Source organism: Equus caballus, chromosome 11, assembly GCF_041296265.1.
Source record: "Equus caballus isolate H_3958 breed thoroughbred chromosome 11, TB-T2T, whole genome shotgun sequence".
NCBI lineage: Eukaryota > Metazoa > Chordata > Mammalia > Perissodactyla > Equidae > Equus > Equus caballus.
This window is the reverse complement of record NC_091694.1, coordinates 44,445,922-44,457,850: the sequence shown is the minus strand read 5'-3', so window position 1 is coordinate 44,457,850 and position 11,929 is coordinate 44,445,922. Positions and strand designations below refer to the sequence as shown.

At 54.2% G+C, this 11,929-nt stretch overlaps 1 protein-coding gene across 3 annotated transcripts in view; it reads right to left on the bottom strand.

Annotated features, from left to right (window-relative positions):
* Nucleotides 1-11,929, bottom strand: part of ABR (ABR activator of RhoGEF and GTPase) — a 179,176-nt gene that overhangs the window by 133,816 nt on the left and 33,431 nt on the right. The window contains exon 1 of one of the 3 annotated variants that reach the window (XM_070226438.1): nucleotides 5,733-6,294. The exons of 1 other annotated variant lie outside the window; for it this stretch is intronic. Coding sequence is in view for 1 of the 2 variants with exons in the window: in XM_023653177.2 (XP_023508945.1) it covers nucleotides 257-317 (61 nt within the window). In the remaining variant the exon portion in view is untranslated. Of the gene's footprint in view, nucleotides 1-256; nucleotides 871-5,732; nucleotides 6,295-11,929 lie in introns of those variants that run through there. One more of the 3 variants, XM_023653177.2, reaches the window with a different exon arrangement.

The window sequence follows — 11,929 nt, the reverse complement described above, 5'->3', positions numbered from 1 at the left end:
GGGTGACAGAGCTCTCCCGGCCCCGTCGGCCCACTGCACCCACCCCCCCACCTGCTGGAAGTCCGCTCTGGGGACCCCCTTTGCGGCCGATACCGGGGGGCCCCACGCCGCTCCCCGCCTCCCGGCCCGCCGGGCACCTGGCCGGCCGTGCCCGCCGCCCCCAGCGCGCGCCCGGCTCCCCAGACAAGCCCAGCGTGTCTGCCCGGGGCCGTCGGGGCCCGTTCCCGGCCGCCCCCCGGCCCGAGCGCGCACGTACTGCTGTAGAGGGTGTCGATCCAGGACAGGCGCGGCAGGCCCCGGTGGCTGAGCGGCTCCATGCCCGCGGCTCCGCGCGGCGGCGGCGGCGGCGGCTCCGTCAGATCGGAAACCCGACCCTCATCGCACAACAAAGGAGGGAGGGCGCGGGCGGCGGGCGGGCTGCCGGGAGGGGCGGCCAGCCCGGGAGGCCGAAGTTGCCGAGCGCGGGGAGGAGGCGGGGGGGAGGCAGGGAAACAGGTAGCAGGGAGGAGCGAGCCGGAGCCGCCGGGAGGGCAGGGGCGGGCGGGCGAGGGCAGGCGAGCGCCCCCGGGAGCCCTTCCGGACCCTGCGGCCGCGACCGGCCCCGCTGCGGATCCCGGAACGGCGGCCCCGCAGCCCGCCCGCCAACTAGCAACTTCCCCGGGGCCGCGCGGCGCCCAGGGGCGGGGGGCGCGGGCCGCGACCAATCGGCGCCGGGCTCCCGCGCCCCCTCCCCCGCCGCAGCACGCCTCCGGACCCGGCGGGGGTGTGCGGAGCAGCCCCGGCCCCCACCGACGCCCGGCGAGAGGGGCTCCAGCCCGTGAGCCAGGAGTGGTCCCGCGGGGTTCTCCGGGCTGCGGCGCGGGCCCGGGCTCCCCTGCCTGCCCTCGCTGGGCTCGGCTGAATTCTGGTCACCCGCAGACTAGGTGCCGCGGGGAGACCTATGGGCCCGCAGGGGTGACATCACCTGCCACCCCAGGATCTCTAAGCGCAGTTTCGGGGGCCGGTGCGACTGCCAGGCCCCTCCCCTAGACAAGCCTGGGGGACGGCGCTGACAGGGTTAACGTCCTGCCCGCCCGCGGGAAGCCTTGGCTGCCCTGGGACTCTTTCCTTCCAAACCTTAACAGCGCCTCATCTATTTAAACACCCTTGACCTAAAAGCTCTACACACCAGGGGACGGCGCTGGAAAAAGGCGGAGGGCTGAGGGGTCAACGAGGGGCTGTGGAGGACAACCCGGGGTACAGGAGAGGCTCCAGGGTCTCCACTGGGTCCCCTCCAGGAGCCTTCTCTGGGGTCCTTAGGGGAGCCCAGGAGGCATTCCATGTATGCCTAATCACATACTACAAGTTGACAGAAGTCTGGGGTCAAGACTTCTGCTCTGAGAACAGAACCTTTAGAAACAAAATTCCTTCTAAGAGCCTCCAAGAGCAGTGAAGGGGTACAGGGGGGCTTTATGCCTCTCTTCCGGGTGCTAGTCGTGTGGGAGCTGAGGCAGCTCTGCCGCAGATTCGGTCCTGCAGGCCTCCTTGGGCCAAAGGACCCTGGAGAAGGGACTGGAGGAGAGGGGAGCGAGGCTAGGGTGGTCCAGGGCAGCAGGGGCTGAAGCTCCTCTCCTGAACCCGAGGGAAGGGAGGGAGTGGGTCCACCGAAGGAACGCTGCCCTGGGCCATTTATGCTGGTTTTACCTTAGATAGCGAGGTTTCTGATAACGGAGCAGACCCTGCCCCATCCCCAAGCAGCTTAAAGGGCAGAGCTCTCAGGGGACCCAGCTCCACAGACAGGTCTACAAGGTGAAGCTCACCTTGGCCTTTGTCAGGGGCAGTGTTGTCAGCATCCACAGAGCATGGGGTGGGGTGGGGGTGGGTGTTCCTCATCATTCATCATTCCAGACAACCACAGATCTAGGTTTTCCTAAGGGGAGGAGCAGACCCTCATCCACGATGCAGAAAGGTAGCTAGCACCCAGCCCCTGCAGCTGCTTGGGTAGTGGCCTCTAGGGCTACCCAAGGGGAGATGGTGGCCACTAGCTCACAGCAGGTCGGGCGAGCCCCTGGGAGGTGCAGGGAAGATGCTCTGGGGTGTGGAAGCCTCCCCAGGTGGCTAGAGCGGGTGTTTTTCAACTGTGAGGTTACATTGGCCGCATGGGCCCCTCCCTGCGTCCACTTTGCTCTCCCCCACTCAGCCCTCCAGGCTCAGGCTCTGGCTCTGTTTCTTGTGGCTCCTCCCTGCTCAGCTGTCACCCTCCCACCGTCTCTGACTTGCACACAAGACTGGGAGGACCAAGCAGGCACCTGGAGCTCAGCAGAGAGGAGGGCGTGCATCTCCAATGAGATGCTCCAGAAATAGAGCCAGGATGGGAGAGGGAGCAAATGGGCTCTTGGAGGAACCAGAGGGAGGATGGTGAGAGCGGAGGAGCCGAGCGGGGCCCAGGGCCTCTCTTCTTCCCACATGGAACAAGCAGAAGGCACAGAACCCAGAAGGGTGGAAACAGCAGCACTGCCCCCTCCCCAACCACCACCACCACCACCACCATCAAGGCAGCCTGGACCCTCTCTGCACTCTGCAAAGATTTTCCTGATGGCCACATCCGGGCACCGACTGTGAGGAGGCCATAGATGTATGTTTCTGTGTGAGTCACATACATTTGCATACATTTTACATTTTTATCACAAAAGCTTGAACAAGCTATTTTCAGCATTTTTCAAGCTAAAATGTTACAGTTGCTCTCCTTAGCGTTGCCATCGTTTGCTTTTTTCCTACATTCTGTCCATCCTGTCCTGGACCTCCCACTCCAGAACACAATATAGGGTAGAGGGAGCAAGGAACCCTGGAGGCAATAGGAGGAACACTTCTAATAATTAACAGAGAATGCCTGCTTGGATCTCAGCGCTTTGTTTACAAGATTATCTCACCAAGAACCTCACTGTTATCTCAGTCCCCTCCATTTTCCAGATGAGAAAACTGAGGCACTGAGCAGCTGAGGCATTGCCCAGACAGTAAGTGGAGGGCTGGGGCTTGAACTCTGGCTGTCTACTGATGCTCTTAAATGCCATGCATGCTGCCTCCACTGTCAGCTGACTGGTGAAAGCAGGGTGGCAAAGGTCTCTGGAAATCTGTGCTGGTCCATGGGTTAGAGACCACCTTCTAGGAAAACCTTCCAGCCTCTTCCAACACCATGCACCTGTCTCACACATATGTGTCCCAAGAAAGGTCAGTTACTTCAAGATTCCCTTGATGCCTTTACTGGATGGCTTCCAGTAGATGGTAACACCACACAGCCTGACTCTAACTTTGGCTACAGGACAAGTGTGTGAGCCTTTGAGCACCAGGGTTATTTGAGACTGGAGCAGAAACCTCCAGATTCCTGGCACTAAGGGTGGGGAGGAGCTTGGGGGAAACCCAATAACACATCCTAGGAAGGAAGGAGTTAAAGACTCATTCTCATCTGCATTTTGCCAAAAGTGAAGCGCTCTGCCAGCAACCCCAAGCTGTCAGGGCAGCAGCGGGGTCTTTCTGTGGACAGACCACTCTGATTCAGCTAGGTGCAGACATGTCCGTGCACCCCAAGCCACTGAATCAGCGCCCATCATGCCGAGTCCTCCAAGCCTGCACTAACCATTTGCTGTCCTGTCCTTTGGGTGAACACTCTCCACCTTCCCCAGCCCTCCCTCTGGCCTGTGCACACAGGCTGTCCTCAGCACACCCCCCCCCCCCACTCCCGTGGTGACCAGTGACCAGCCTTCTCCTGCCTCACCACCATATTTAAGGGGGATTTAAGGGTTGGTTGCCTTGCCGGGAGCACTGAGCTGATGATGAGGGCCTGAGTGGCAAGGAGATACATCCCATTCTGAAAGGTAGTACCCTTGCCCTTAATTCCAAGGGGTATGCTACTCCCTGCCTCTCCATCAACCAACCCTCGCTTCCACTAGCCACTTGGCCAGGATGGAAAAAGGGTGACTGTGCTTAGACCCCAAACTGGGTATCTCCACTCTTCTTCCCTCCTTGCTGTTAGCAACCCAGCTCCGCTGTGTGTCATAGGAAGACCCGGGGAGTCCCTGCTTCCTTGATCACCCAGAGGTCACTGTTGGTGAAAAGGATATCAATTCACCTCTCTCCATGCTGGGGCCAGCAGGGAGCACTAGTGTGCAGAGGCTGGATGTACAGGCAGTCGGGGGTAGGGTGGAGCCCTCCGCATTCCAATTAAAAAACAAAAAACAAACTGTGGTAGCCAAAAACCCAAGACTTTGTACCCTTGCTGGCAGATTGGCTCTTTAAAAGCTAGGACTGCATGCTTTTTCACTGGGGTATCCACCTCACTCAGCCCAGTGGAGGAAAGAAGCTCAGCAGACCCCGAAGCAGCTGTAACCACACTGTGCCCCCAGATCAGCTTTCTGCAAAAATCCCAACAGATGGGCATTCAACGATGTATGTTGAATAAATAAAATTAATGACAACTAACATTTATCGAGTGCTTCTTAAGTGCCAGGCACTGCTCTATGTGCTTCATATAGATTATCTCATTTAATCCTCATAATAAGCCAAATTCCACAGGAGCAGAAAGGCTAAGCCGTTGGCCAGCTAGCAGGTGGTGACGCTTGGAAATGAACCGAGATTCTGAATCCAGAGTCCGCATGTGTCATCTCTGTATTGGGCTGCAAGGAGTGAATAAATGAATAAACAGAATGAAGTTAAACTTGGGGAGGAAGAAACTGGAGCTACAGGAAGAATGAAAGGCAGTGTAATTCTAGAACCCCCCGGGGCCACCAAATGATTAAGCAAAAACACAACTGGCTCCCAAAGAAAACCTCGTCTGCTACAACAGGGCAGATGACCCTGGAGACAAGCCAGATGCAATCAACCCGATGGCAGTTCCCTGAACTCCAGTCTCTGCCAAAGCCCACTGCTTCTATGCCTTGGGCGTGTCTCGAGCCTTCCCACCCTCAGTTTTCACATCTGTAGGTGGGCACCCGGGTGGGTCAGGTGCATGACCTCCAGGCTTCCCATCTGCCCTAGTGGACTATAAACTTTGCTTCCTAGCAGACCCCGGGGTGGCCTGTTTCTGGCTCCTTGCTTCATCTCCTTTAGCAGCATTTACTGTTCTAAGATTCAGCTTTACTCTTTGGGCCTGGAAAAAAGAAAGTTCCCCAGGCCTTGACTGAGTCACCTCTAAGGCAGAAGGCGTGGCCTGACAATTCTGTCCTTTGCCCTCTTCCTACCTCTCTCTTCCCAGTCTCCTTGCTTTTCCAGCAAGACAGTGAGATCTACAGGCAGCACAGAGTGACTCAAAGCTCTCCCCGATTATTCATCTCTCGACCAAAGTTCTGTGTCAGTTTGAGTCATGGGAAAGATCTGCAGCCCTGGTAAGAGGTGAGCCAGAGAACTGCAGTCACCCCTTGTTGCCTCCCTTGGCACTATGGCCAGAAGGCATAGTGACATCCAGGCCCCTGAAGCCAGGAAGCTCCCCATACATTTCCCAGGGCCTGTGTTGAAGCCCCGCTCCCATGGCCAAGGACCACAGCAAGTCCAGCATCCTGGGCAGAGCCGCTGCCTTAGATTATGCTAAGCAAGCTGCAGTTTCAAGAGGGTCTCATGCCAAGCCCCAGAGAATGTGGCCAACAACATGACTCAACAACCTGGCTCAGATCGCGCCACCCGGGGGTCAACATAGGAGATTTCCTAGAGAGGATCAGAGAGCTCAACAGCAGGGTCTGGAGCCCCCATCCTAATTTACTTACCACAGCATCCCCATTGGCATTTGGAAAGAGGCCAGCATTAGAGACGGAAGGATCCTGTAAGTCCCCAAAACCCACAGACCAAGTTCAGTGGCTCCAACTTTATCAGCTCCCAGCGAAGCAGGGGCATGTCCGGCTGGAGTCTGAGCTTACAGGCTGGCCCTCTGCCTTTCTGTGGTCATCCTTCCCCTGAAGCTGGCTGTGCTTCTCGTTCTTTCAGCCAGAGTTCTGCAGATGCATCCCGGCCCTGCGTTGTTCTGCCAGAGCTCTGACGCCACCTGCCAGGCTGGCCCTGTCTGTCAGGCCCAGGAGTGGCCGCAGGGGCTGAGGGCAGGCTGTCAAGGAGACCGGCTCCAAGAGGTGGTGGCTCGACATTCAGGGAGGCAAGGACAATAGAGCATCAGAGCTTGGCCAGTGGTGCTTGTCATCAGTGGAGTCTCGCTTTGGGGTGACCGTTCAAGTTTGCGGTGTGTGGCGATGTCTCTTTAAGGACCAGGCCTCTTTAAGGCAAGTCCCGTCTGCAGTCACTCCTGCCACCAGTGGTCCTGCGGCAGACAGTGGGGGCTCCCAAGCGCCATCTGGTGGCCCAATAGAGCAGCACCTCGGCCACCAGAGGCGGTCCTGCCACCCTGGCCACAGTCCAGCCAAGAGGCCTGGAAATGCCTGCACTAAAATCTCAGCTTCACCCACCAGATTGTGCACAGGACTGTGGGTTATCATTGTGAGCAGCAAGGCTAGGGAAGTCGGGAGGAACTCCATTTGGGGTCAGGAGACAGCAGGAGCCCCCATGAGTGGTCACTGAACAAAAGCTTCCCTAAGATATTCTCAAGTGGGGGGATTTCTCCAGTCTCCCTGCTTGCCCGGTGTGGGACTTGAAGCGCAGCTGTACAATTCTGTCCCCGTAAACACTGGACCAGCGGTTCTCCATTAGGGGACGGGTAGTTTGTATTGCCCCACCAGGAAGTATTTTAAAATGTATAGGAGCTTTTTTTTTTTTTTTTGAGGAAGATTAGCCCTGAGCTAACATCTGCTGCCAATCCTCCTCTTTTTGCTGAGGAAGACTGGCTCTGAGCTAACATCCGTGCCCATCTTCCTCTACTTTATATGTGGGACGCCTACCACAGCATGGCTTGACAAGCGGTGCCATGTCTGCACCTGGGATCCAAACCGGCGAACCCTGGGCCGCCAAAGCGGAAAGTGTGCACTTAACCACTGCGCCACCGGGCAGGCCCCTATAGGAACATTTTAAAGCCAGAGATGTTAAAGTGTCCTGCAATATGCAGAAGTGTCCCAAAGAATGTCTGTCCCCAAATGCCAACAGATTTGAAAACACTACTTTGTTGGGAGGAACCGAGGATGGTTCCTTGGCAAGCTCATACTCCCTTGTTCTTTTCCCCATCATTCAGCCTTTGGTGCCTCCCTGAATTTCCCCTTTATCATCTTGGAGGTGAAGAGGGGGCATGATCTGGCCCAGGCCACCTTCACAAGGGACATCAGTGCCCCTGGCTGCCCCTCCCCAGAAGCTAGGCACACACCTGCCCCCAGCCTGCATCATGACCCTTGGAAGGAAGAGCAGACAGCCTGGCAGCCTGATTCAGACCGTTAGGAACCAGCAGATGGTCTCTGAGAAGAAATTGCAGAAGACCAGCCACCTCCTTCCCCCAAGGGACCACCCCACCCTCCTTCCCGCAAGGATGACTCAACCAAGCCCTGTTCTCTGTCCCCAAACTCTTGCAGGACACCCATCTTTTACATAAGGCACTTTCAGGTTCTGATCCTGAAACCTTGTGACTCCTAATTTCCTCTTCCCCAAGCCCACTGCACATTGTCCTGGGCTGGTCAGCTCAGTCTCATGAACACAGTCTGGCGCCAGCGGCTGCCATGAGAAACCAACACATGTGACATGTGTTCTAATGAAGGGAGAGTGGGAAAGAATGAAAATCTGGCTGCGGTGGTCAGTGAAAGGCACACAGTGGTCACATGTGAGCTGGGTCTGTTGGTCCGAGCCGTCCCAAGCTCACGAGTCTGACATCATCGTCAGAATGATCAATTGGAGGAAAAAGTTCCCCAGTACCCGACAGAAGCAGAGAACACTTCCCACTACTGTCAGAGTAAAGACCCACATCCTTTTGGTGGCACACAAGGCCCTGTGGGCTGGCCCCTCGCTTCCTTTCAGCTTCATCTGGCACATTCTCCTCTTTGCTCTCTCTGCTTTTTCAGAACTTTTGCACAAGATGATATCTCTGGCTAAAATGCTCTCCCCCTACTCTGCCTGGATATGGCCTCCTCTTCCCTCTGGTCTTAACTTAAATATCACTTCTGCCAGGAAGCTTTCCCTGCCCACCAGAGCAGGGAGGCCTGCGTTTCAGATTACTCAGTGCTCCCGTACATCATTCAATGCCTGTCTCTTCTGCTACACTGACAGCTCCCAGAGGGAGAACCACATCCCTCTTGTTCACCACTGTGACCCCTGCACCTCGAAATAATGGTTTCAATGGTTTCAAACGAATGACCAAATATGTTCCTGATCACAACGAGCCTGGAATGAGGGAGTACAGACTCTTCAGCCAGCCCAGCTCCAACAACCGTCTGGGCTGGTTGGGATGTCCTGTTGAGAATGGTCACGCTCTCCAGAAAAACTCAGGAAGAAAATCACAGGATCCTAGAACCAGATGTGGGGCAAGAGAACCACTGCTCCAATTCATTCTCTAATGGCTCACACAAAATCCCAGCTACAAACTCCCCAGTGCACAGGGCTCCCTCACTCAGCAGCCAGCATCTGAGGCTGTACTCTTTTTACCCAATCAGACTCCAACATGGAAATGGAATAGAAACCGAGAAATGGTTCAGCCGACCAAGAGAACTTTGGTCTCAATTCACAGAGTCCGTCTCCTGGGCCTGTCCCAAATTTGCAATTCAATTTGTTTTTAGAGGAGGGAGGCAAAGTGCAGCTCTCCTCTGGGGAAAAGCAGTCTTGGAGTGTGTGCCTGTCCTGTCTGTCCTCCCATTGTCTGGTAGGGTGCAGATGTTGAGAGTCTGAGAAAGAAGATGCTGGTTGCCGGCAGCAATGCTGAACTCCCCTGTCCCAGGGGGCTGTAGGCTGAAGCTGTCGCTCAGTGGCTGCCAGGGATGACGCTGGTGCCCCCCAACCAGACAGATGGAAAATCTTGCTTTCAGCTCAGTCACGGGAGAAGTATGATGGAAACTGATTCTGGGGACCTTGTCTTCCCAAGGACCTAGCTTGAGGGGGTCTGCAGGCTGCCTGACAGATGGACAGACAGACAGACAGGGCTCGAGCAGACCCTCGATGGCTGCTGCTTATACTGGGCAGGCCTGAGGCTCACCTTGTTTGCTGGGCACCATCAAAAAGAGAAGAAGGTTCCTTCTCATTTTCCCTTCACTGAAACAAAGAGACAAACAAAACACCCAATTTTTAGTCAAGGTCTGGTTTGTTGGGCCTTGAGTCTGTGATGGTCCAAAAATCACCCTAGGCCCCTAGGGTCAGTAACCCAGATGGTTAGTCCTCTAAGCTACCTGCCAGCTTCTCACCCACTGCCTAGTAAGGATGTCCTGGCATGGTTAATACTCTCAGGGTTCTCCTCTCCCCTGAAATGAAGAAATCTGGTAGGAGAAGATAGTAGTTGTCAAAGAAGGGCAGAGAAACAATGATAAAGGTGAGTGCAACACTCATATTTTGCTTACCATGCCTGGGCTGATCTAAGGACTCGGCATGTATTAAATTATTGCATTATCACAGTAAGCCCCGACTGCCCCCAGAATCCATGTCTTTGCCCCTCAACACACCACTACCTCTCTCCAACAGAAGGTAAGGAGCACTAAACTGAGCACACCCTGAACCCAGGTCCTGGTGCTGCCACTAACTTGCTGTGTGACCTTGAGAAACTCCCATTCCCTCTCTGGGTCTTGGTTTCCTCACCTTGACATGCAGGGATGAAAGTTATCCTATCTGTGATTCCTTCAGAGATAGATGACCATAAACAGCTGATAAAGGAGGGGAAAAACTTTCTTATTTCCTACGCCTCAGTTCCCCAATATATCAGGAAGTTCCACAGGTTTTGAGGGCTCGAAGTTTTTCAATAGCTCCTCAAATATTCCCTCAGCCCTATACCGTAGTCCCTCGGTAGCCAGGAGGGATTGGTTCCAGGAACCCCTGCAGATACCAAAAATTCGTGGATGCTCAAGTACCTTATATAAAATAGCGTAGTGTGTACCATGAATACAGTCTGCTCTCTGCATCTGCGAATTCACCAACTGCAAAATGTTGAACTTCGATTGGTTGAATCCGCAAATACGAAACCTGCAGAGACGAGGGCCAACTGTATAAGACTGCATTCCTTTGCCCCGGATGCTTGTGACAGCGGATTTGAGACATGCCCAGAAGTCACCAAGAGGTAAGGCAGAGCCTGGTGGGTTCCAAAAGTGGTCTGTTATGGAGGGTGGGCATCACCACTTCGAACTGAGTTGATGACTAAACGCTTCTTGGAGGAAGTGCCATTGGAACCTGGCCCAGAAGGACATTTCATTGGCAAAAATGGTGGGGTGGGAGGGCCTACCCAGTGGCGCAGGGGTGAAGTGCACATCCCACTTCGGCAGCCCGGGGTTTGACGGTTCTGATCCTGGGTGCGGACATGGCACCCCTTGGCAAGCCATGCTGTGGTAGGCGTCCCACATATAAAGTAGAGGAAGATGGGCATGGATGTTTAGCTCAGGGCTAATCTTCCTCAAAAAAAAAAAAAAAAATGGTGGGGTGGGGAGGCACATTCTAGGGGGAAGGAAAAGCATAAGCAATTACACAGGGGTAAAAATGGGGGTGAAGAAGGGAACTGGAATAGACGACCGACGCAGAAGGTTCTTCTGGAAACTGGGGGAAAATATAGATTGTTGCTAATATAATGTGCGGCCTCAGCATGAATTCAGAGACGCAACAGAATTTGCAGCTTTTCTTAGCCTGTCATTATAAAGAAGCCTTTCTGGGACACCTTCTCCCCCAAAACGCTCACAAAGGTTTAGGACCCCCCTCTCCTCCCTGCGAATTCGTGGGCGGAGGCATCCAGTTACTGAAAGCCCTTCAGTCAACATGTCCCTGGCTTCACAAATATTTGTGCTCTAGCCACTGTGTTAAGCACGTTATTTTCACTCTAACTTTTTTATTCCCAGCTTTATTGAGATATAATTGATAAATGACATTGCATAAGTTTAAAGTGTACAAAGTGATGATTTGATATAAGTGTGTACTATGAAATGATTACCACAATAAGGTTAGTTGACACATCTATTACCTCGCATAGTTATCTTTGGTGTGTGTGGTAAGAACATTTAAGAGGTACTCTCTGAGAAAATTTCAATTATACAACACAGTATTGGTAACAACAGTTGCCACACTGTTCATTAGATCTCCAGGACTCATTCATCTTATCACTGAAAGTTTGCACCCTTTGACCAACATCTCCCCATTTCCCCCACCCCCAGCCCCTGGTAACTATCAATCTACTCTCTGTTTTTATGTCACTCCAACTTTTAGTACATGACAGTTCTAAGTGGAAGACACGATCATTATCCGCACTTTATAGAAGAGGCTCAAGGTCACACCTCTGGTAAGTGGTGGAGCCAAGTTCACACTCAGATCTGACTGGGTCCAGAGCTCGTGCTCCCAACTGCTGTTATGGACTGAATGTTTGTCCCCCTCAAAATTCACAGGTCGAAGCCCTAATCCTCAGTGTGAAGGTATGTGGAGGTGGGGCCTTTGGGAGGTGATTAGGTTTAGATGAGGCTATGAGGGTAGGGTCCCCAGGAGGGGGATTATTGCCCTTATAAGAAGAGGAAGAGACCAGGGGCAGGCCTGGTGGCACAGCAGTTAAGTTCACACATTCCGCTTTGGCAGCCTGGGGTTTGCTGGTTCGGATCCCGGGTGCGGACATGGCACCGCTCATCAAGTCATGCTGTGGCAGGTGTCCCACATATACAGTAGAGGAGGATGGGCACGGATGTTAGCTCAGGGCCAGTCTTCCTCAGCAAAAAGAGGAGGATTGGCAGCAGTTGTTATCTCAGGGCTAATCGTCTTAAAAAAAAAGAAGAGGAAGAGACCAGAGTGCTCTCTCTCCACCATGTGAGGACACAGTGAGAAGTGGGCCAGCTGTAAGCCAGGAAGAGGGCCCTCACCAAGAACTCAACCATGCTGA